Source organism: Festucalex cinctus, chromosome 20 (assembly GCF_051991245.1).
Source record: "Festucalex cinctus isolate MCC-2025b chromosome 20, RoL_Fcin_1.0, whole genome shotgun sequence".
NCBI lineage: Eukaryota > Metazoa > Chordata > Actinopteri > Syngnathiformes > Syngnathidae > Festucalex > Festucalex cinctus.
The window spans coordinates 13,721,791-13,747,220 of NC_135430.1; the positions used below are offsets into that span (position 1 = coordinate 13,721,791).

The 25,430-nt window shown below is 38.8% G+C and overlaps 3 protein-coding genes and 1 long non-coding RNA gene across 6 annotated transcripts; 2 read left to right on the forward strand and 2 right to left on the reverse strand.

The window, feature by feature from the left end:
* Positions 1 to 167: 167 nt before the first annotated feature.
* On the reverse strand, positions 168 to 16,294 carry LOC144009055 (Golgi reassembly-stacking protein 1-like). Of its 2 annotated transcripts, none has more exons than XM_077508528.1 (10): positions 16,095 to 16,294; positions 15,555 to 15,635; positions 15,266 to 15,469; positions 14,533 to 14,619; positions 14,337 to 14,467; positions 14,031 to 14,124; positions 13,887 to 13,956; positions 13,646 to 13,750; positions 13,075 to 13,208; positions 168 to 766 (listed from the first exon to the last, which is right to left on the reverse strand). In XM_077508528.1, the coding sequence occupies exons 1-10, from the start codon at positions 16,158 to 16,160 to the stop codon at positions 572 to 574; spliced, it is 1,167 nt and encodes a 388-aa protein (XP_077364654.1). In that variant the 5' UTR covers positions 16,161 to 16,294; the 3' UTR covers positions 168 to 571. The 2 variants fall into 2 exon arrangements, with proteins under 2 accessions (XP_077364654.1, XP_077364655.1); XM_077508529.1 differs by lacking the exon at positions 168 to 766 and adding an exon at positions 9,195 to 10,906.
* On the forward strand, positions 16,012 to 19,502 carry LOC144009056 (chymotrypsin-like elastase family member 2A). Its single transcript, XM_077508530.1, has 8 exons — positions 16,012 to 17,123; positions 17,205 to 17,299; positions 17,382 to 17,488; positions 17,924 to 18,052; positions 18,133 to 18,269; positions 18,945 to 19,096; positions 19,179 to 19,328; positions 19,423 to 19,502. Exons 1-8 carry the CDS (start codon positions 17,090 to 17,092, stop codon positions 19,438 to 19,440), a joined length of 822 nt encoding a protein of 273 aa, XP_077364656.1. The 5' UTR covers positions 16,012 to 17,089; the 3' UTR covers positions 19,441 to 19,502.
* On the reverse strand, positions 17,407 to 25,289 carry LOC144009058 (uncharacterized). The gene is made up of 6 exons (XR_013280824.1): positions 25,104 to 25,289; positions 19,725 to 19,829; positions 19,510 to 19,570; positions 19,176 to 19,326; positions 18,923 to 19,104; positions 17,407 to 18,267 (listed from the first exon to the last, which is right to left on the reverse strand). It is a non-coding gene; the product is annotated as an uncharacterized LOC144009058 (long non-coding RNA).
* LOC144009052 (uncharacterized) lies at positions 20,383 to 23,976 on the forward strand. 2 transcript variants are annotated; one of them, XM_077508523.1, is made up of 3 exons: positions 20,383 to 20,640; positions 21,052 to 21,301; positions 21,441 to 23,976. In XM_077508523.1, exons 2-3 carry the CDS (start codon positions 21,265 to 21,267, stop codon positions 22,733 to 22,735), a joined length of 1,332 nt encoding a protein of 443 aa, XP_077364649.1. In that variant the 5' UTR covers positions 20,383 to 20,640; positions 21,052 to 21,264; the 3' UTR covers positions 22,736 to 23,976. The 2 variants fall into 2 exon arrangements, with proteins under 2 accessions (XP_077364649.1, XP_077364650.1); XM_077508524.1 differs by having other exon boundaries at positions 20,395 to 20,482.
* Positions 25,290 to 25,430: the final 141 nt, after the last annotated feature.

The window sequence follows — 25,430 nt, forward strand, 5'->3', positions numbered from 1 at the left end:
GCTCCTCTTCCTCCTAAACGTGGCGCTCTTCAGGGATGATGAAGATGATGAGGATGAAGCTGAGGGTCTGCTGCTGGTGATGCTGAGGATGAAGATGGAGGAGAGGAGAGGAGAGGGGAGGGCATCGGGGGCGGGCCTGGGGGGGAAGGAGGTGGTCCCTCCTCTTCGTCTTTCAGTGGCCGCTCCACATGTACCAGCTTGACTGAGTTTTGGGGCGCTTTGATGACGAATATATGATGTAATTGCCTGATCAGTGGAGATTTTTTTTTTTTCCATTATAGTGGCTTTACTCAACTGCAGATGGGGAAAACCTCCATTTAAAAAAAAAAAAAAGAGGTCATATAGAGAAACTGAAAATAATAAAAAAAAAAAAGTGAAGGGCATATATGTGGGTTAAATATGTATCATTTTTTCAGATTAGATTTTTTTTTTAAGTGTACAGTGTCCCATGTTTGTCAAAAGAACCTTAATTAATATGAGCTAAGTTTCACAATGGATCTATTTTTTATTTTTTTTTTAAATGTGGCATCACATCTTGCAGTGATTGAGCTAATCCTGTCATTAGACACAATTAAGACAAATTAATGGGATCAGATTTCGGTTCAGTGGTGAAGTCACCTGAAGGGGCCATTTGAATTATGACAGACATAAAGGTAATGGATGCATTGAGAAAGTGATTCATCAGTGTGAAAGCAGGGGTGAAAATATTTATCAAAGGATATTGACGGGCTGACGTACGGTGACTGTTCCTGTGATGAAAGGCCGGCTGGAAATTTATAGACGGGGAGGTTGAAAGGACTAAAATTAGATAAGGCAATCTACACCCTGGGCCAATGTGACCAGGAGCTCTGATTGTAATAAATGTCATACCGCCTGTCTAGAGCTGCCATTGTTGCCTCTGTGGAGCTGAATAACCAAAAAGGATGCCATGTTTGATGCAAGGTATTATCCATCATTAAAACTTTCCTATTTAGACAGTGCAAAATGAATTATATCTGTTATCTTATGTGCATCTTTATACAATATATTTGATTTATTTTGCTTGTATATTTTTTTTGTAATTTTAATTTTCATGTATTCATCAGACATAAGCAGTAAGTTTTACATAAGCAATTCTTAAATTGATGCCACAGAATAAAGTGTAAGGAGCATCAAAAAGCCATTTAGCACAAAGTGAAGCGGTCCGAGTTCAGGTAATTAGTTTGCCCTACAGCCAATTGATAAGCGTGAGTTGTGATATAATAAAAAAGATACGAGGACACAAGGACAATCCGGTGCGCTCTTACCATCTGTACAATTCCATCTGAGATAAATATCCTTAATTAAGTTGTATAAAGGCGCTAGCTCAGTTCAGAATACAAGTGAGGGTTGGTATATGACAGACAACATAATGCAAGTTTTGGCCAAACGGCAGTTACAGATCACCCCCTTCCAGACTTGATACTATGAATCATACATGCAGGGAGAAGTCAGCACTTTCTAAATGGGGCCTTTTTAAATATGCATGAAGGAAGGGAGGAGGATTCCAGCAATCCCTCTGTGAAGATTTTTTTTTTTCATGTTCATATTTATATCTCGCTATAAAAGAAAGGAAAAAGAAAGTGAGCTTCAAATCTGGAGACTGGAGCGAATATTTGTATGCTAATGCGGTGACAATTGAGCAGATTAGCTCTGATGATCAAATGAATTGTGATTTGATTTTATTTTTTTTTAATGGAAGTTGCAACCATTGGAGCAGATAATTTTTTTTTTTAAACACATTTCCATTTTCCCCTTGCCGTGCTGTTATCAGCTCATTAGAGCGGCGCAGCCCGAGAATAATTTATAATTGGAACGTGGCTGCAGCTATTGTTCATTTCCTTTTCCTCTTTTTGCCCAAATTGAACGCAATCTGTTCGGTGACGATGGTCCGAGTGCTTTTAAAACTGTTTGTCACAAAGAAAATGATGTCAAGTGAATTCATTTGAGTGGAACTACTTGCGAGAGCAGAGGGTCGAATGTTTGGTATGAAAAAAAAAAAATGAAAAAAAAAGACTTAAATTAAATGTTCACACTAAAGTGTGCTGCCTATTTACAGTGTCAAACATTTTTAATCCAATATAGTACATCTGTGATGCACATTTCAGTTGTATGAAACTTTTACATGCATTTACAACTGTTTGTTTTCAAAAATTAATTCAGTGGCAATCAAGTTGTGGTTATACTTTTGCTTTTTGCCTATCACAGGTCTCCATCTTTCAATGCTGGTATGACAAAACAACACAAAAAGTCTATAATAAAAGGGAAAGAAATGAGAAAATTGGATTTAAGGCCACATGTGCGCCGCGCCCTACAGCTCAAAATCATTATTGGGAAATTTGAAAAAGTGGGAATAACACTTTGTGCCCTGTGAAATCCCACATTGAATTATCGTGTTTGTTGGCTCGCGCTCTGTCCGTTTTATCGACCCATTACTCAGCTCCAACGTGAGCAGATTTCACTCAGACATTCAATCTGACGTTCATTGCTTTTCTCAACGGTGCGAGAAAAACACACACACACACACACACACACAAAGTGAGAATGAGGCGACAACATCAGGGATCTTTCACTTGAGACTTTTCTTCACCTTATACTTTACATGAGAAACTAATTCACACCCCAGCACCAAAAATGAAATTGTCACAAATTATAGACACTGAAATATTGAGTTACGTCTCAAATTTTTCACAAATTTAGTGTGACATGGACCTGTTTAGTTGAACACAAAGCTATTGCTGTTACATTCATGGCAACAGGCAAATACAAAACGGTTCACGTTTAATTGTACTTTGTGCCATATAGTGAATGAGCTGGTTATTGTTTTACCTGTTACTTTTACTCAAATTTTACATAATTACGGCACATCCTTTATACACAAATTGACTCAATTCACCTATTCGCTTTTTTTCCTCTTTCTGAAACGCATAAAGATGGTGCCAAAGTCCATTCTAATAACGAAGAAGACACCTATTTGTTAATTTTCTGCTCAGTCCAAAGGCGAATCTAATATCAAAATATTTCTTTGCACCATGCAACTATGTTGAACTGAAGGGAGGAGCTAGATTTAGTCAGGCCTTGTTCATAGAAAAAAGTACTCTGCTGTCGTCAGCACTGGATTTTCATTCTTTGTGACACGTCTCGGTCCCTATCACCTGTTATTATTGGCGGTTCACTCTACCTGGTTGTCGAGAAAATATACTGAAGTTTACATTTGGAGTGAAAGTTGAGCTTTTAATGTCGGGGAGGAGCTAAGTTTAGAGTAGTTTGTCAGCGGAGGTTAGAGAGATACTTTTTTCAAAAGCTAATTTTTTTTGGCGAGTTTGAAATTATGGTTGGTTTGTGGGTCAAAGTTGTGACTACTAGGTGGCAACTAAGTGGGCTAATAGAGGCAACGTAACAAAAAAAAAAAAGTTCACTTTCATAGATAAGACACAACATCAAAACAGACTTGTAAGTCACCAGAGGGAAAACTATTTTACATTCAAACCCTGCAAATTACCAGTTTGTAAAATGCATCATCTACTGCTGTGGCTGAAGAGATTCCAATAGAGTTCAAAATCTTAGTAAGTAGAAAGACACCTATAGGAAACCAACTCCTGACCACCACAACCACGACAGGAGGCGCTCAACACGCTCACACACGGATCAAGGGAACCCACAACCGTTATTGACTGACCACCTCTTCCTACGACCATTATCACCCGCCACTGTTTTGTTCCCAGATGGAGCTGGTCAACATTGGCATACAATGCAAAAGCATGCATCTCGGATGTGTGTGTGTGGGCGTGTGCGTGCTTGTGTTCGTGTTTCTAACTTCATGTGGCGCAACCAGATGGAACACATGGAAAAAAGAAAGAGGAGGGTGGGGGTAAAGGATGGCTAAAAATGGTACGTTCCAGTAGATGTGATTAGTTACTGCATACGGAACATGAGGAAGGCTGAGCAGCTGAATTATGCCAATCAATAGTGCAGTATTTTCCCACTTATTGATTAGCTGGAAAGTAAGTGCACTTACTTGATGTGAATATGCATAGAAATGAAAAAGGCTTAAATGAATTAAACTGTGCCTCCCTACACAGGACATTCAATGAATGGTTTAGAATTCAGAATCTCAACCCAAAATAGCTATTGGAGTAAAGCAGGGTCCATGCGGACCGATTTGTAACATTTTTACCAATTCATAAAATGTGTTCACACGATGAGGAAAAACACTTGCTAATCGTGCCTGTGTCAGCCAACAAATTCTGGTTGGATTCATAACTTAAGATGATGTATTTCCTGAAAAATAAATAACATTTGACCTAAATAGTAAATGGACAAGACTTATATAGCTTTTTATCTACAGTATACAAGTTTTAATTTAATAAAATCTCATGTTGCATTGTGGCCAACGGTAGAATCTGGGTTGTTTATTTCACAATTAAAACCGTAAATTGTCGGTTCCAGTGAAATCACACCTATTGATCCGAGTCCACAAATTAGTACTCGACTATTAATTTGCCACATTCGAACGAATCCCGGAATTACCACCCATTCGTGCTCAGCCCTAGTATGCTGTATACCGAAGGTGACCAACGCATCACGCCACACGAGTTGCAGAACCTAATCGTAATACCGAGACTGACCAGTGAGAGGCAGCACGGTGCCACAGGGCATCAAGACTGGCATACAAATTTTAAACAAGAAAGAGTAGGAGTAATACAAATTGAAGAGGCCAGTTATGTTTTAAATACAATTCATGTTGATAGATTGACTTTGGGGTCTTAATATTGATCAGGTTTGACATTTACAATCATTGGAACTGATGCTCTGACGAGGAGGTCGAATGCGTTGCTTTTAAGAACACTTGCTTGGTTTCTCTCGGTTTGTTTTTTTCCTGAAAAAAAACCCAAAATGGCCTCAATATGGAGGACTGCATTGACTCACTGATGAAGTGGCAAAGCAAAGTGCTTGTTTCTGGCTCACTTCCTTTTTGTATTACAACCTGAGCACCACTGAAGCGCTTTCTTTTTTATTTTATTTTTTTTACAGACCCTTATTGGCCGTTTCTAAGGCCCCGTTTATTGGGTTGGGGGGAGGCGAGGGGGGTGCGTTTCACGCAAGCAGGCAGCTGTCAACAGGGCACACAGCACACTCGCCTAAAATGCGACATCTGGGATGCGGTGTAACGAGCGACACAGCAGCCCGGTAGATTTCCGTAATCAGGTCACATGGATTTGTTGTGGGTTTTCTTTTGTTTTTTCCGCAGATGTTTTATTCTGTTCTGTGTTTCGCCGCAGAGCTTTTTGTGTTTGGGTGGTGTGGCAAAGATGAAGGGCGACATTGATAGCTGGGGCCAAATTCTGCATGAGTCACGCTGAGTGATGACGTGTGTCGATAGTTTAGGTAAGCGCAGCCTATTGAGTTGTAATTGAATCTTTATTTTTTATTTTTTTCAATGAAAACATCTATAATAGCCATTACGCTCATTTTTTAAATAATGTTGTCATGTCCACACTGGTAAAAATCGAAGGAGTATAATATAGCTAGGCATACACAAAAAGAGGATAAAGAATATACGCCTATAAGTATTGTTAGAGGGCGGCAAGGTGAATGAGTGGTTAGCACGTCCGCCTCCCAGTTCTGAGGACTCGGGTTCGAGTCCAGGGTTCGGTCTTACTGGGTGGAGTTTGCATGTTCTCCCTGTGCCTGCGTGGGTCTTCTCCGGGTACTCCGGTCTCCTCCCACATTCCAAAGACATGCATGGCAGGTTAATTGGGCGCTCCGAATTGTCCCTAGGTGTGCTTGTGGGCGTGGATGGCATTTTGCATAGTGCATTAGCATTAAGAAAGCAGACTTTATGGTAAAAATAAAGCTAAAAATCAACAAAATGAAGTTTTCTGTGGATAAACAGCAAAATTCAGCATTTACAGAGCAAAATAATAAGCTTAGTGGCAGATTTTTTATTTTTTTTTGCAGATGTTTTTACAATGCTTGCGGAAGAGTATATTACACAAAAAATAATTTTAAAAAAGTATTTTGTAGAATATTGCAATATTTTCATTGTACATTAAAGCTAAATCTGAAATGCACACTCGAATAAAGTGATGTCATAGCAAAGTAAAAGTGGAAAATAGTGTATAGCGGAAAAATAATGGTAAAATGTGGAGGATGCTTGATGTCCCCCCTGCTTTCGTGTTCCGCAAAAAGACTAAACTGAAGTGTAGCTGACTCACTGCAGCAGATTTGATGTGCTGAATCCCAGACTGAGAATAAAGCTTTTATGACGTCACTTTCCTCACAGGAGCAATTATTGTTTTGTGTATGTACCATTGGTTCTTTTTCTAACTTGATCCTAATTTAAGCCACATCCATTTACCTTACCTGCCATGTTTTATGTTTTTATGTGTAAACTAATTACCTGCATGATTGAACATGTGATGTATTGCTTAAAATGTCAGCAAACCACATAACAGGCCGGCGCAGTCCATCTTCCGTGTATCATAAAACTGCCACGCACGTTTGAGTGTGTGCGCAGTACAGATGACATTATAGTCATTTTATTATTGAATCACGAAGCAAGATAAAAGGCTGCTGTGTCCACGTTGAATAAAACAAAGGGAGATAAAAGCCTGTGACAGCACGGATGAGAGCAAGAGTGTTTGTGTGCATCTGCGAGTAATGGGAAATTACAAAATCACCCTGTGATTACCCAGAAAATAGTCAACAATAACATTGCAAATAATGTTTCTTATTTTCACTCTGGCCTTAATACAACTTTCAAAGTTTTGCACACTAGCCATGATTCCTCAACAGCATGCACAGCTGCAGAAGATCTCGCTTAGCTGGATTTTTCCCGATTAATTGAGTCTTTTCTGCTCGAGTGAAAACCTGAACTTTTTGGCAATAAATTCAATTTTTTTTCCCCCTCCGATAATTTTTTATTTTTTTGTTTTTTTTTAATACCTAGTATATTAAAAATTGTGAGGCTTTATCTTGGTCTCATTTGTTATGTCACAAAAACAGACATACAAACAGGGGTGTGTAGACTTTTTATAGCTACTCTCCATGTCCTTGCGTGTCTAAGTCAAGATGCATGTTGCGAGATGAGTCGTGACAAGCCCGTGGGAGCATCTGGCAGCTCGCTAACCCTTCAGGCAAACTACAATGGTCACGCCCACTCGAGAAGAAACCGCTTCTGCTACTTGCGCCACCAATGCCGCGCAAAAGAACGGCAACGGGGAGATATCCGTTTTGCTCCACAATCTTGGCCTTTTTCTAAATGCGCGGCGATAAATCAGTCACTTTGTGAATTTTGAGCAGGTCTCGCAGTGCTGTGTAATTACTTGCTGTGATTTGTGGTTGTCATGGCGATGGGTGACCTTAGCATCAATTAAAGAACACACACACTTTAAAAGCACATTAGGTCGGCTGCCTGGAGCAAAAACTTTTATAGGTATACAAACAGACAATATTTATATATAGTTTATAAATTGTACCTTATTTCCTCAAATAGTGGCTTCTATTAAGTCACCACAGAGAGCACTGTCCACATAGGGTAAATTGCCAAATTAATATATGTGCTGTTAAGAATCTCAACTCCTTCAGTTTGGGGTTAGGGTTAGGAGTTAACCCTTAGGTAACCCTAACCCTCCTTCATAGTCATCACACAAATGCTACCATTTAAAGTTCCTCTGATTAATCCCAAATAAAATCCAGTTGCTCTAGTAGGCTTTCTGACATTTTTTCATTTGTAACTTCAAATACAAGCCTTGAATTATTTGAAACTGTTTGCATAAATTTCCAAAATAAATTAATAATCCCATGTGCAAAATTACGGAGATATTTTTTTGGCAGTTCATTAAGGCTTAATAACACATTAATAACCACTCAAGTTATTCATAAAGTCCCGTTATTAACCTTGCACTCCTTCAACATCCCCAGAGCTCCATGTTTTTCATATTAGAATGCCAGTTCCGTGCATCCATCTTTGCATTTGCGTGCGTGGGCGGAGCCGTGCGACTAATGGGACCGCATTGAAAACTCTTGAGCACATTTACACCTACGTACACGTCCGTATACCCCCCCCCCCCCACCCCCCCCCCCCCACACACACACCTGCCTCTTCTGTTTGCCTCTCTCGCTGGGTAAACAAAGTCCTTTTTGCCCTGGAGGCTTGTCCTCTCATGCAATCACCGTCATTACCGTCTAACGTCGTCGTGCAACATCTGCTCACGAGCCCGCTAATAACCACTTAATGTCTTGCATTAAAACCAAAGATGGCCGCTGATTTGATGGTGCATTAGTCGTGCATGTGGTCTCCTGAGTGCGGAGTGGGGGGTGGGGGGGGGGGGGGGGTAATCGGCTGTCTGGCCCGACCTGATAACAGCACAAGTGTGTATCCCCTAAACTAGGGTTTCAATGATGACTCATACTTTCAAGCCAACCTATTGCACAAGAGGGGAATAGTAAAAATAACAGTGTGACGTGGGTTGGGACGTGCTAATAATATCCAAGCTGAGGCGCATCATTAGGTACACCTGCATCATTTAATGACATCCAAAACAACAGACGCCTGATTAATAGAGCGTCGACCTCCACAAGGCCCAAAACTTTGATGATTTCGTTCAGCCTTTTTAATTAGAACTGGTTCCTCCTACAGGTGGTTGGCTGTTTAGATGGGTGGACTGTGCCAAAAAGTGAATATGAACTTCCAACCGAAATTTGACCAAGATTTGCCCCAAAATATCATGTGGGGCAACATCAATATTTTGCTCTTGCTTATAGCTAAACATTTCTATTCATCAATTTATTACAAATATGCTATTTTATAATTTATAGGTTATATTTAATTTCAAGAGGTGATTTGTATCTTTATAGTGTAAGTTTGTAACAATGTGTTATAACAACATACAACACAATCTGTAAAAAATACTTTAAAAAGAAAATTGTTGAACAAATTAAGATTACAAATTGAAATGTTGACCAACTTAATAAAATAGCTTAAATTGGTATCACTCAATTGATGTAAGTTAATCCAAAGTGAATACATTAAAGTTTATTAATTATGAGAACATTAAACTTCTATTCACTTGAGCTAAGTTCATACAAAGTGAATATAAGGTATTTTATAGATCGAAGGCATGTCAGTTAATTGTAGGTCTTTATATGAAATAAAACTGAATAAAAATTTGTCGTCAACAAATTCACATTAATTTAATGTTATAAGTACAATTAAAATAGTTAGTTATCCACTTAATTCTATTATACACTACAATAAACAATACATTTGCTCCCCTAAAAATAATACATAAAAATATCTACACATACACAGCAAATCTACCAAAGAAAGAATTGACTATCTCCTTTCATCATGGAGGAGAAAAGAGAAAAAAAACAAAAACAAAAAAAAAACAAGGTTGGATTCTGTAAAGTTGTTTCAAGCTGGAAATTTACAGTGGAGCAGAATTAGACCTTCCCTGATTTGAGGTACAACTGTAATGCTTTCTTGCATCCAAAGCTAAAAAGGGGACTGTTGATCTTTTCTCTCATTTAAATTCATCTTTTGAAGCCTGTTTTCAGTCCACAAACAAATAAGTGAATTGACCTCACTGTTGCATTACTTTCGATGGTGACTGTATCACCTCTATTTTCCTGACACCCCCATTCGACATGCAAACGTCACAGCCCATAAAAACGCATGTGTTCAGCTATCTGTTGGATCAGGGTTTTTTTCCTTTTTCTTTTCTTTTTTTTTAAGCACATGCACACAATCATTTGTCAGTGGCCAAATGAGCAACAATTGTGGCCCACAAATTACATGGCTGACTGCGGCGCTTGCAGAAATCATTCCACATGTGCACCTCCACCATTTTGCAGACACCTGATACCATCTCACAGCTTATTGTCAAGCCATGATTACTTGCCAAATGCACATAAATGATAGACCGAGCAGTGGCGGACGGCCGTGTCACGGCAAATATGTCACAGACATCAACAGGAAAAAACAGTATGGTTGAAGCCAGGGTGGCCAGGGGCATAGGTTTGAGGGGGCTCCACTGAGGCGTGTAGCCTGACAGTCAGATTTACGTTTTAGCAGCTATGAGCATTAAAGTGCTACTTGACTCATTGGCCCCCGCCTCTCGCCTGAAATCAACTGGCATGAGATACATTTTCTTGCCACCATAATTAGCATATAGTAAACAGATGGGTGGACGTTTCGCCTCATATCGTGTTAACCATAAGCCACGCCCACCGGATTAATGAGAGAAAATGCAAAGAGGCAACAACCAAACAGCACAATGTTGCCATGAACGCCTTTGGGCGTTGTTCGAGGGCCGCGGCATCAGAGATGTAATGCTTGTTTTAGCCTGGGGTTGTAATGATGGTAGAAGGCAAAAACCGGCCTCCTAATGAATTTAGGCCTCGCAGAATGAATGCAATTACGGCCTTGTAAAGCACACACAGGCACTCGTTCCCTGGCTGTGGTATGTTTGCTGCATGTCGAACAACACTAAGTTGCCTTGAAGCCCATTCATAGCTACTACACATTTGTTTTGTTATTCAGCAGGATTAATGAGGAAAAAGAAAAGTCAAACTGTGGCATACTGTATGGGGAGTAATCATTTAATATCTGCTGAAATTAGAAGTTTAACTTACAAAAAAAGAGAGAAGTGGGGAAAAAAAGAAAATGATAATGAATTGTCCTCTGTCTGAACTTGATGTGGCATCTTGCCTTGTGAAGTGCGAATGTACAAAAGCTACAAAATTCCCTAACAGGTTTAGTAAAATTGTCATAATCTATTCCCCTCCGCATGTGTCGCGAGTTCATCTAATCCACAATTTGGCACGCTGCAGCGACAGGCGCGAGTCGGTGGTGCTGAACACGATGCTGGTGCCAGTGAGCCTGAAATAAAGCCGAGATGACAAGCGGGTGCAGATGCGTCATCGCTTCCTTCGAAACACTCGCAACATCATAATAAAAAAAGAGAGAGAGAGAGAGAGAGAGAGAGCGCGGGTAAATGACATCGACGCTCTGCAGTTGTTCCGGAGGTTTCTCCCCTAGCCTCGGGCTAACAATGCTATGCGTTGCGAAAGCTAAAAGGGCAATACGAGGGCAAACGCAAGCCCAGAGCCAAATGTTTGTTCTTGAGAAACAAATAAAAGCTTGTTAATTTGGCTTGCTTCATCCACTGAAAAATGATGTGACAGAGGTACTGCACTAAATATTGATTAAAATGAATGGTAATGAATAACATCATGCCTCAAGTGACGTGTTTTAAGAGCTAAAGTGGTGAGATGGGAGTATTGCTAACATGCTAACAGTTGGTACACTAACATAGCAATACATTTTAACTTTTAACTTATTTTTATTTATTTTAACTTATACTGTTTTGAATGTTCAATTGTCTTGTTTCATGTTCGAATTGTATTGTAGTTGTTTTTACAGTAGATTTATAAATAAAATGTATTTGAGCAAAAAGTTCCATCCTTCATAATGCTAACTAATTTATAGCACGGTAGCTAGCAACCCAAGTGAAATACTGTTAAAGGAGGGATTTTACATCATTCACTAGAATTGATCTCATCCTCACATGCTAATCAATAGTTTGTAAGCTAACATATCATGAAATCAACCCACGGATGATGTTAAAACAGATGTCACATTAGGTACTATTTCAATAAGTATTTATAAAATGCTAACATGGTGACTATGACAATTTATAGCAAGATTTAAAAAAAAAAAAATCAATATAGATAACCCACAGCACATTTTTAAGAATTGTACACTGTGGTCAGGTACTATAACATGAGAACTGATAAAATAGTAACATGTTTGGCAAGCTAACATATAGCAATGTAAGCAGCTCCATAAAAGCACACTCAAGTGAACAATGAGAAACCCTCGCTCTCTTTGCGGATTACAACAAATCCGTCTCATGTTTCATCCGCACGTGCTTTTTTTCCGCTCTCCTTACTCCCATCCCCCCTTTTCCACGGAGGAGTGCTCTGCTAAATAATTGAGACTTATTCGCCCCCTTTCTGTTGAAGCTCACACTACCCTGGTTCTCTTCATTATGTCTGGATGTCATCTCGGGGACGGGCGGGCAATTAGAAGGAAATCACATGATGATGGGGATCAAATGACATACTGGGAATAATTTCAATACAATACCAAGATGGACTACAGCATTGCATTGTCCTAAATTATTATCAGACTTAACACTTAATGTCTACATTAATCAGAAAGCAGTCTTATTTGGATTTCACAGTTAATCAAGGCTGTAGTGGCAAAAACAAGATGATGTTTTGCTGACACCTTCTGTCTCAAAGTGGGATTTCAATCCCGAGAGAGACAATTTATGTCAGTGGGCATCCAAAAGCTTCAATAACTGGAAAAATTGCAGTGACACTGGCTTTAAGGTTATAAAGAGATACATTTTTATTAAAAATTATTCATGATTTTATTTTTAGTACAAGTAATTATGTTTTATATTTGATTTTTAGTTTTGTTCAGATTCAGATTTTTGTTTCAGGTTTTTTTTTTTTTTTTATTTTTTTTTTAAAACTCTCTATACATGATGTTGAGTTGAGTTCCAAGCTACATAGTAAATGTCCTGGCAGTGACAACAGGAAAAAACGGGTAGCTTAAATGCCTAATTTAGACCTTTTCTGTTGCAGTCATCTGTCACCTCACAGTCAAGCACAAACCGCTTTTCTGGTTAAAATCAACAGGTGAGCGGATATTTAAAAAATAATCATTATTTGTTCAGCCATTGACACAATTATTTAAATAAAACGTTCACAATCGGGAATAAACATGATCGCTTGATATGTGTATACAAGGAAGCAGGTTGGAAAAAGGCAAATAGGCGATAAAGTAGATGCCTGAGACTGTAGGCAGTATAGTGAATGAAATAAAAGTCTTTGGAGGTAAAATGTGCAAATTAGCATCAGCAGCAACAAAGAAGCTCGAGTGATATGTTTTTTGTTTTTCTATTCTAGTGTGGCTATGCTAATTATTCTTGGCTTGTCATAGCATCAAGAATGTAAGACAGATTCAGTGAGTCGCACCTCTACGCCAGGTAGCATCTTTGTGTCAACCACAGGACCGTGGCAGTCCTCATTCAGGTCTGCAACTTGGACCTGCTCACTTGGCTGGTGCTGTGAGTCCAATTCAAGAGGTCTTTGCAGGATGGATAAGGAATCTGGAAGTAGTCAACAAACAGCCTTTTTTTTAATCATTTTATTTTCATATGATTATTATTTCATATTATTAACTCTAAACTCAGTACTGTCAAACAGGGATTTGCCCTTGTGGCGTTCTATAAGTTGGGTACTGGAGGAAAAATGCTTAACTTTAAAGACAGACAACTTTTATCATCTACTCTATTCTGTCATGTTGTAAATAAATAAAAAAAAAAAACGCTGTTAAGTGCAAGCCACTTCTTTCGCTGCACTTTCACAATCTAAATCCAATCAAGTCTAATAAAGTAATATTAACTTAACTATTTGTCGTTTATTATTGTATTAATCAATATCAGGACAAAAACAATAAATTCTGAATTATGTGGCATGCCAACAACAGAAAAAAAAAAAAGTAGTAGTATTTGAATGTGAGCAAACTAAATTGCGAGGCACTCACCAATGTCAAACTGATCACGCACGTCGTCGCCACGATTGGCCGATACAAAGTTGCGGCTCGTGTCATTGGTCGATGCCCTATCAGGCTGATGTGTAGCCAATGCCTCTGTGGTGGAGATTAAACAACCAAGGGCTATAATTCTTGATAATTGGGGTATTTTCAACATAACATTTGCTTTCAACACAGCAGGAAACAATTTTAAATTCAGGAAAAAGTGTTTTAAATGTAAATTTCAGCTTACCACAGTCGGCTTGTTGCGTGATTCCACACTGATGCTGTTCAGAAATCTTATCTCCACTCAAGAAAGGCACCTGATAATTTAACACACATCGACTGTAAACATATTTAATCAAATGCAAACAACTTGATTCAACACGAGGCGTACCGCCTTGTCGTCCGCTTCAGATGACGGGACGCCGGCTGGGGGTGGACAGGTCGGGATACGGTGCAAATAGCCGTAGCCGATACCACAACCTAAGCTAAGACGTCAAAGAAATAGAACAAACGGATTTTACTGTTTAATAACAATTACAACTACAGTAAACGCTCGTTTATTGCTGGGGAATGGACATGTTCCAGACCCACACGCAATATGTGAAAATACGTCATATGGAATGTGTTCACTAGGGCCATTATAAACCTTATATGGGTAGTATCAATTAGTCATGGCATGGCTGGAGTTTTGCTGTACCTTCCTTCTCCCCCCCAAGCTCCATTGGGAATCACCATCACTTCTCTGCACCGCTCACTCTGCGTGTTATACACCAGCAGCTTTAGCTGTTTGCCCTCGTTGGCTTCGATTAGGGAAAAGAAGTCATCTGACTGCAAAGAAAAAAAAAATGTTGGCCGAAGGGTTTGGTTTTCACTGCGGACAGATATAGACGTACACTCTGCAACAGCTGGTCAGCTCCCACGATGAAGTCGACATGTGCAGTGAGGCCGGCGGAGGCTGCGGGGGAGTTGGCCTCAACATCCTGGCAAAAGGAAAATAGAGTTATTTTTGTGAGTCTCAAAGGGCTGCAACAAGTTTGAGTTGTTTAAAATGTAGATTTTTTTGGCAATGGGGAAAATAAAATAAATATGTAGGGAAGTGTTGACCTTTTTAAATTGACACTAATTTCATATCCCATATACATGTAGCCCCCGACTCTCCATAGTTTATACCGTCAATGCAGGAACATAAGTGCAACATCAAATTTTGTCATTAAATCTTTCTTTTTATTTCACTTTACTATTAATTTTACTAGTAATGTGCTTTGAAATGCTCTTTGCACATATAATTTGGTGCATTTCTTTCTTGAACGTGGCTCTAGGCTTTTTACACAGCCTGTCTGATCAAGTCAGGGGTAAAGAAATTTGACATGGGGGTATTTAAATAAGTAGATTGCCACCAGTGTTATGTAAAAGTAAGGCAGAAGTTTAGAATATGCCACTAACAGACATATTTCCATAAAAAGACTATAAGCATAAGAGTTAATTGGTTGTTGGGCAGGCAATCCAGTCACATAAAAGAACCGAATAAGTTTCAAAATTTCCATAACATATCCCCTAGAACAAATTAGTTGACATGTTTTTTTTTTTTTTTAAATAAATAAAATTGTTTGGTTGCTCCTTGCCTACCAGGACATGCCAGACGTTTTCAGCAGCCCCCTCAAAGCTGCAGAAGCGGACGCTAGCCCCCAGGAGGCCCTGGCCCCCCCACATGTTGCCTGGTGTCACTTCCAGCTCTCTCACCCGCTGCGTCTTGCTGTTGTACACTTGGAGCTTCACCGCCTTCTCCACGTTGGCCTTCAGTAAGTCTTTCAGCAAGTCGCCTTCCTTGGTCTGCAGAAAACAAGAGACGTTAGTAACTTAGTACCCAAGTGTAATAGACCCCCAATGTATGGTTTGTAACTTTGTGTTTACACACGAGTCTTGTGTTTCCAATGGAAATGATGAAGTCAAAGAATGGCTCCAAACCAGCCTTAAAAGCAGGGGAGCCATCTTGTACCTGGAGAGGGGAAAAAACACAGTTGAGAATCGAAGTCTCCTAGTGTATAGGGGGTTTTAATTTTTGATGAATTTTGATAAAATTCTGCTGGTATTACGCTTGTGCTTGTTTTTTTTTTAAATACATATTTAAACTATTATTATTATGTATTATTATCATCATTATTATTCACCGACACGTGGGATATAGGCGTTATGCAAATTTAACAATTTTGAATGGCAAGAAAGGGTTAAACGGCTGAGTCGCTTGGCGGCATGCCAAATGCCACCTCATCGCAGGTGGATATTATGACTATGTCTAAAAACCCGGACACCTTCTCACTTTTAATGTAACAAATTTATAAAACGCAGGTAAGCATAGCGGTTAGGTTGTACTTTAAACAGGCAACGAGCATAAGCAAGCAACGTGTAAGTGTCCCTACCCACTTACAAATGCGAGTACAGCTAAGTTAGCACATACCCCGTGAACGTGGTAGCCACTTGTTGCCTCCCGGCTGGACAAAAACGAGGCTTGGACTAAGCCCATCGCTTCGAGTTGACTACAGAAGTAAAATTACATTTGGAGTAACCTGGACGAGACGCGAGGTAGCTAACTCGCACTAGAGGCGGCAATAACACGCGTTTGAAAGGCGGCAAGGCAACACTAGTAAATAATGATGCCAGAAAGGCACGAACTGCTGTGTGTCTGATAGGGGCGCGATCAGCAATCTGGGATCGTGTAGTTTGGTCTGTCTGTGACCAGCTGTTACTAAGCAGTTGCCTAGCAAACAATGCTAGCTTTTTCATACTGTATAGCTACGTTAATAACAACAACAACAACAACAACAATAATAATAATAATAATAATACATTCCCAAGAAAATAAAACAAGTGTTTTAAAAACAAGTCAATAAGACAGGAAATTCAATTAAAGGTACTGTAAGACAATGGGGGGAAAAAATAAAAAAAAATCTAAAATGGGGTTTTGACATTTTGCAGGAAAATTTGAAGTTTCATGGCAATCATATCTTTGAGATAAATTATTGTCACACTGCGACTCTCGACTACAACAAATACTACAGTAACAGCTAACATCAGTTTTGCACATTTTGACCTTGCAACGGCATATCAAACTAGGATTTTTTTTTACGTGGGAATCATGCTGTTTGCAGAGGCTTTTGTTGACTTTGAATGGGACATTCCCACCAACGATAACAGGTCCCGCTTGCAAAAATAATATAAAAATAAAGCATAAATAATCATATAAGATATTGTAAAGTACATTACATGAATTTGCTGATGACTATCAGTATTATGTAATCATCATTTTACAAACATGACATGTTGAGGTTTTTATTCCACCTAAAAAAGAAAAAGTGTTTGCATATTGGCAAAGAGCACTGTAGTTATCTAACTGAAGGCCGCACTAAAGTGATATAAAAAGATGAAACCCCATTCTGCAATCGTTCTTCCAACATGATTTGGCTTGCGATTTTCGTCTGCTGTGTGGGTAAGAAATTCTGCTAATCCAATGCGACAAAACTGCATGACATTAACATTAACATTTTGGTTTTAATACCATGTTAATAAGGGTTAATTGGTGCCGAGGTACCATTCAACCACTATGTGAACAACGACAGAGTCATAGGAGGCAGTGATGCTAAACCAAACACCTGGAAATGGCAGGTAAGCCCTAAAATTAGTTTAAAAAAAAAAAATCTCCATTAAACCGCTTTTTTTTTTTTTTTTTTGCTCTCTTTTCTTCCAGGCTTCCCTCCAGCTCGATTCATACGGCGAAGGATCATATAGTCATATATGCGGAGGCTCCATCATCGATGCCTTTTACATCTTGACGGCAGCTCACTGTATCCTCAGGTTTGGTTTAATATTTAAAAACACAAATGCACATAATATTCACTTTAAAAAAATTAACAGTGTCTGTCTATCTTCATGGTTGTGTTAACGGGATTTATTTATTTAGCCAAGGTGAAGTCACCCTGAACCTTAGAACATTTCTGTCATCCTCCAATTACATCGATGGTAGATGTAAACCTTCTCCCAGTTATTCTTATTTAGGTGTTTACTGCCGTGCTTACAGTGGGCCTGTAAAATAGATTGTAAGCACCTTCTTGACCAGGAGGACGGTTTTGTAACCCATTCCAATCTACAATGTTAACGTGTCCCAGACATGTTTTTGACACCTCTTCTAGTCTTGGCCCAAATTGGGATTAGACATTAGACCAGAAGAAATAAAAGTATGCTACATTCAGTCGGCACCAGGCAGTGACTTATTGTATTGTTGCATGTCAGTAAGGAAGCCAGTCAGTACCGTGTGGTGGTCGGAGAATACAACCTGTTCGAGTACGATGGCAGTGAGCAGTTCATCGCGGTCGAGAAGATTCACGTTCACCCGGAGTGGACGAGCAACCTTGGCATGGGGTAACGTTCGAACCCATCCAGCTGCATCAGCCCCTTAATGAGTCATTTTAATGAAGATATTGTGCGTGTTTCTCCACTAGAAATGACATTGCTCTCCTGAGGCTGGCTCAATCTGTTTATGATAACGGCTTTGTTGCTATCGGCAACCTGCCCAGGCCAGGCGAAATGCTGCCTCACGATTTCACTTGTTTCATCACTGGTTGGGGGATCATGGACTGTAAGTAGAGAGTATAGGGTAGAGAAAAGTTCAGTAAAGTACAATAAAAAGCATCAAATAAATTATAATATAAATGAAAATTCAAATACAATTGAAATAAAAATCCAAATAAAAAAATAAAAATAAATTTCAAATTAAGCTAATTTGAAATCAAAATTCAAATACAAAAAAATGCAATGAAAAACTAAATAGAATTGAAAATACATAAAAATTAAATTCAAGTAAAGATACAATTAAAGTCAAAATAAAAACTAAATTCAAGGACAAAATACAATTGACATTCAAATAGAATATAATGTGAATAAAATGCAATATCACAGACAAATTAGATTTATATTTTTTTGTGGAATTAAATGAAATAAATGTAAAAAATAGAAATAAAAGTCTAATATGCTAAAATAGATTTAGAGCAAAAAATTGTAAGTAAATGAAAAATAAAGTACAGATGTGAAACAAAAAAAAAACAAGTACAACTATTAAATTAAATGAAAGCAGAATCTATTGTGCTTTTAAGAAAAACCAAAAACAAACCAAACGACAAATGAAAATAAAAAAAAAATAGACAAACCCGAATTCAAACAAATTGGCAAATAAATGTCAAATAAAAAATTTAATGTGATCATGAAGCCATGTTTTCTCAAACGGTAACTGACATTGACTCTTGCATTTGGCCAGACAAAGTATCGAGCGTCACGCCCGACATCCTGCAGGTGGCCCCCATCAAAGTGGTGGAGCACTCAATCTGTTCCCAGCCGGAGTGGTGGGGAAACATCGCCCTGAGAAGCATGGTGTGCGCCGGAGGGGATGGACTCGTCTCAGGCTGTCAGGTGCGACACTGTGCGCCCTCCATAAACCATCCGCCTTTCTTAAAACCACTCACTGTGGCATGATTGTGGGTGCTCTCACCAGGGCGACTCCGGGGGACCCCTTAACTGCTTCACTGATGATGAGTGGAGGGTTCACGGGGTGGTCAGTTACGGTCCGTCCGGCAGGTGCAACCAAGTTTCCAAACCCACCGTCTTCACCAGAGTCTCTTCCTTCCAAGACTGGATTTATTCTGTAAGTATACAGTAAATGAGAACTAAATGCGAACATTTCTTCTGGCCATTGTTGCTCCATCTTAGTCTTTTGTGTGTGTGTGTTTTACCCACAGGTTATGGATGGTGCATAGGAAACACACCGAGAGAAATGTAGACAACAGTGTACCAAATAAAAAGTAGATTAAAAAACATATATATACTGTGTCTTTACTGTTATCTTCAGATCCAAAGGTTGAGTCCCGGTCAGTATCAAACGGTTGCCTGAAAGTTAATAAATAATCAGATTAGAAAATAGTACAATAGTAGTGTAAGGCCAAACATCCTTCAAATATATCAGTGTCGTGTACTTTGATAAACTAAACATCATTCACGTATACTATATATATACCAGTACCAAAGTTAAAGCACTACTTACTTTCTCAGGATGTTTTGTGGGATATGAAGCCTGGTTTCATGTGAGTGGCCATCTTGGAAATTGGAGTCGGTACAGTTTTGCTCGGCTGAATCAAGAAAAGCGCCCCTAAAAATTGCAAATAAACCTTGATCTACACCAGTACTTATCTGAAAGATATGCATTTTCATTATTCATTTGTGCATTTAACTGACAACAAATTGAGTTAAAGAAATAAAATAACTTTTGCAAAAGCATACATTCAGCAACCTTGGTAATGAAGGCAGTGTTGAAGAAAAAATAAACTTGTTTTTACACTGGTAAATGTGAAAATAAATGGAACTAATACAGCATCATGTAATTATGGAGTATACAATTATGAGAGGGGAACAAATAAACACAACTATCATGACTACAGGAAGAACAAAGAAAAGAAGATAGTGATACCATGCTTAATTAACAGGAAACATTTATATTTTAGTCATGAAGTGATCAACACGTAATTATGCAAAACAAAACAATAACATGTATTATTTATCTCACAACAATACCAGATCCAAAAATGACATTTTGATCTCGTTTTGATTGTAAGCCAATGTAGTAATCACTTCCGATCAATAGGTGGCGGAATACATTTTCCAACTCGGCGTAGAAGAGGAAAATGAAACTGGAAAATGCGGAAGTAGCGTCATCTCTTCGAGTCGCACACACAAAACGTGAAGTCTGAGCGTCGTCATCGTTGAATTGTTTTCAATATCGTCTTCTAAATGTTGAAAGAGTTGGTAAGGAAGCGTCTAATTGCGGCAGCTGACAAAATATTCGGACTTTTCTAAAAGCGTCGCACGAGGTGCAACTGTCGCAAGATAGAAAGTCAGGAGGCAGACCGAGCAACAACGACGGCACCTTGAAACCGTTTGCACACTCAAAATGGTCTAAAACGGTCAGTTTACTAATTAAAATTCACCTTACATTTTGTTTACCTTTTAACGGCGTGTGAAACTTAATGGTTATGTTTTGTGTTTTATAATAAATAAATGAATGAGACCCAAACATGAAGACATTCGACAATGTGAAGAGATAACCGGTTAGGCTATATTTCGTTTATTTAAAGTGTTCTGTTCAAGACATTTCATTTGTCAACTGAAACTGACCCATACTGATTGTATTATTAATTTCAGGGGTAGCATTGAACGATGTATTTAACTCAGGAGGCAACTGTTTTTAGCAGAATATTTTTTTAAGGCGAAAACATTTCCTGTGAGTAATGCCATTATTTTAATAAGGCAACTATATTTGATCCATGTGAGCTTAACTGTGTTTGTGTTGCTCCTGTCCTATCGACATCCATCAGTTGACCGGTCGTCAGGAAGAACTTCAGCCATCAGCTGCAACGGGGGAACTCCAGTTTGGAGGAAAAAAAGATATATATGCCCATTCGGCATCGAAGAGGAGGAGGCTGAAGACATCTGCTGACTGTCTTGACACGAACCACCTGAGTGGTCATTGGTTACAGTCAAGTGGAAACCACCTTCAGACCTTAGTTCTACTGTGAGACAGCGACGACATGGAAACATCTTGGAGGAGCAATGAAGACTGTGAAGGTGACAACAAACAGTTGAAATGCTCTGAAAAGGAGACATTTAAATTTGCGTGTAAAAAAAAATTACCTGTTCAGTTTGTAGAAGTGTTTTTTCACCTAAACTAATGCTGGTGATCTAAACTGCATTGGTGTTGCTGCAGATGTCCACCATCAGCCGATTGGCCGTCACAAAGATCTACATGCACCCCATGTTAAAGAAGAAGAGGGAGCATCACAGCCCTCGGCCTTTAAAAGGGAAGAAGATGACCCACGTCACCCCCACGTTAAGGAGGAAGAGGAGGAGTTAGATGTCAGCAACTTGCCGCTGACTATCATCTCTGTAAAGACTAGTGAAGACGATGAATACAAATCAGCTGAGTGGCCACAGCTTCCTCACCGCCATCGTGGAGGATCACCGCCAGGCAACCTCTTAGCTCCACTGTCAGACAATGACGACACGGAAGAACCGTTCAAGACTGACGAAGACGGCGAAGGTGAAGACAAACATTTGGAGACAAATGTGAACGCGCGTAAAAAATATTTCAGCTGCTCAATTTGTGGTAAAAAGTTTACCCGAAAGCCAAACATGTTGGCACACATGAGGATACATACAGGAGAAAAACCCTTTAGCTGCTCCGTTTGCGCTAAAACGTTCACTCTGAAAGATGGCATGGTGAAACACATGAGAACACACATGGGAGAAAAACCCTTCAGTTGCTCATTGTGCAGCAAAATGTTCTTTTTCAAGCAAGGCTTGAGAACACACATGACCAAACACGCAGCAGAGAAACCATTTCGTTGTTCAACGTGTGGTAAAACCTTCTCTCATAAGGTAAGCATGGAATCGCACATGAGAACGCACACAGGAGAAAAACATTTTGTTTGCCTGCTGTGTAACAAAACATTCTCTCAAAACGCACACTTGGAATCACACATGAGAACACACAACGGAGAAAAATCTTTCGTTTGCGCTTTGTGTCGTAAAACTTTCTATCAAAGGGGACACCTGGAATCGCACATGAGGACACACACAGGAGAGAAACCGTTTGTTTGCTCGCTGTGTAATAAAGCATTCTCTCAAAAGGCACATCTAAGATCACACGTGAGAACGCACGACGGAGAAAAACCTTTTGCTTGCTCAGTTTGCGGTTCAACGTTCTCACGAAAGGAATCTGTGAAAGCACACATGATAATACACACAGGAGAGAAACCATTTAGCTGCTCGCTGTGCGACAAGACGTTCTTTTTTAAGCAAAACTGGAGAGCGCACGTGAAAACGCACACGGATGAGAAACCATTTAGTTGTCCGTTTTGCGATAAGACTTTCTATCAAAGGGGACATCTCGAATCCCACGTCAGGACACACACAGGAGAAAAACCCTTCAGTTGTTCGGTTTGCGGTGGAAGCTACGCTCATCGCAGCAGTTTGGCTGCACATATGCAGACACACGACTAAATGTTATAGAAGCTGAACATTTTGTGGTTTGGTTGAAGCCCCCATGGGGCATGTTGAGTAAAACGAGATCTTGCAAAAAATAATGTTAAATGGGAAATCCCCCCCCCCCCCCCTTTTTTTTAAAATTTTTTTTAACTCTTCAACCGCCAAAAACATCTAATAACGATTAGTAAAATCACGATGTATGCTGCCATAAACGTTAAATTACGTCAGCTACGTTTTTTTTTTTTTTGTTTGTTTTTGGGTTTTTTTTAAATCAATGGGAAGTGCAATGTCTAAATCGGGTGTCAAACATACACCCGCGGGCCGGATCAGGCCCGCAAAAGGGGTTTAACCTGGCCCATGAGAAGATTTTGTAAAGTAAATAATTTCTGATGTCGGATCAATTAATCAGCTGGCCACAATCAAAACTTATAAATTTATAGTTTCACAAGCAGATGATCAATGCAACTTGTACGGGGAATCGTCCTGGATGTCATTATTTTACACACAACTTAAAGTTAAGGTTTGTTTGTTCATTTAAATCAAAGACCGACATAAACATGTTAAATATGACAAATTAATTACTGGTAACACTATAGATATGACAAGGATTAACATCCTTATAATATTAACTCGTTTGCTCCCAAAAACATATAAATACATTCTATTTTAAATATTAACAGTGTTCCAAAGACATATTTATACGTTGTTTTTTTCGCTCATGTTATTGCATCACACTTTTTTGTGATTTGTCCTTTGAAAACTTCACAAAGTCTTGAAATGTAGAGCACAAAGTAATTGCATCGACATTTTGAGTACAATGGACCCTCGCATATTGGTACATGCAGATTCACCTTTTCACACATTTCTTTTCAAATTTATTTTATTTTATTTATTTATTTTTTTAAAACAATGGTTTCATTTTTATTTATTTATTTTTTTATTGTGGAAAATGCTAATTGGAGACTTATTTCTGTTTTTCAATCGTTTTGGGATTAAAGAGGTGCTACTAATTTAAACATCTGATTTGTTCCGATTCATCAATTAATCAAAAATAATGATCAGCAGATTAATCGATTATTAATTAGATGCAGATTTTTGCTTTTGGTGGGCTATCGGTCGTGAATATCTTATATTGTAGAAAATGATGTGTCACTAAAACATTCGACTGTCGCTGCCTATTAGCAAGTTAGAGGTGATGTAACTCAACAGTTGATCAAAGTGAATATGAAATAAAGCCAATATGATGGCCAACTTGACAGATTTGGTTTCTCTTTACCTCATGTGCATTTTTTTTTATATAATATATTATTTTGTATTTGTAAAGTGGGCTTCTTAGTTTTCATTTGTCCTGTTTTTTTTTCTCCAGAAGTGCTTCATTTTAGTTTAGTTTTCATTAATAGTACTATTAGTTGTACTTTTTAAAATATGTGAATATGACACAGCATGAAAAATGCACTACTATCACTTTGATCACACCATTCCTTTTTGTGAAACACACCAAAGTGGCCTGTTGGGCTGTTACAACTTGTATGCTTATAGCCAGTCAAACAATTTGGCAAGTCGCCTACATTTTATCAAAAACTCCATAAGCAGAAATGGGCACAACACAAAGTTGTACATTCTGTTCATCAACGTCAAACGTTCAGAATAGTATTTAAGAAATAATGAATTAGAAATTAAAAAAAAAAATGCAGTTGACTACTATGCACAGACAAGTTTTAAAACATTTTCTAGGTTGTAAAAAAATGGTTGGGCTTTTAGTTTAATTGGTTTAACAGCACTGTCAGTCTTACATTAATTTGTAGCATTAGGAAGAAAAATATTTCTTAGAATCATTGTCTATTTATAATAAACACTTTTTAATGATTTTTTCCCCCCATTATTTTAGTGTGGAATTCAATTTGCAGCATTTAGTGAACACTTAATTTCTTTATCACGTCAGATTAGCCTAGCCATGGTTTAAAAAAAAAAGAAAAAAGACTGATGACTTCAAATGGATGCTGTATGTCATTACACAGACTTCCTCATGAAAACATTTTGTGTTATTTATAACGCAGTGTAGTCTTTCCATCTACGTCTGGCGTCAAATTGGTGTAAATGAGTTTTATAAGTGGCACGGTGGACTACTGGTTAGCAAATGGGCCTCGCAGTGGCGGTTGTGGGTTCAAATCTGGTCTCTGGCCTCCCTGTGTGGAGTTTGCATGTTCTCCCCTTGTTGGCGTGGGTTTACCCCGAGTACTCCGGTTTCCTCCCACAGTTTAAAAACATGATTTGTAGGCTAATTGATGACTCGAAATTTTCACTGTGAGTGAATGGTTGTCTATTGTGTGCACATCTTTACTTCAAATAAAGCAATAAAAGTTTCTTGGACTTGTGTTCTTACCTTGGGGCGGCCGAAGACAATACGGGCATAATGTCATGACATCAGGTTTCTGAAGATTCTCATCGGGGTTGAATGGGGAAAGTGGAGCCAATGAGTACAAATCCAAAAATAAAGGTAAACGTAAACTATATGGGAAAAACAAGCATGCCTATTAAAGTCATTAACACACGACCAACTGGTCGAAAAATTGCCAGCTTCACTAATGAGTCACACCTGTCATCTGGTCAGTAAATACTTAACACACTGCCCCCTAGTGATCGGAGGTATAAACACTCTTGGCCTTCATTCGCTAAAAGCTGTCCAAACACATTTGATATACTGTACTTC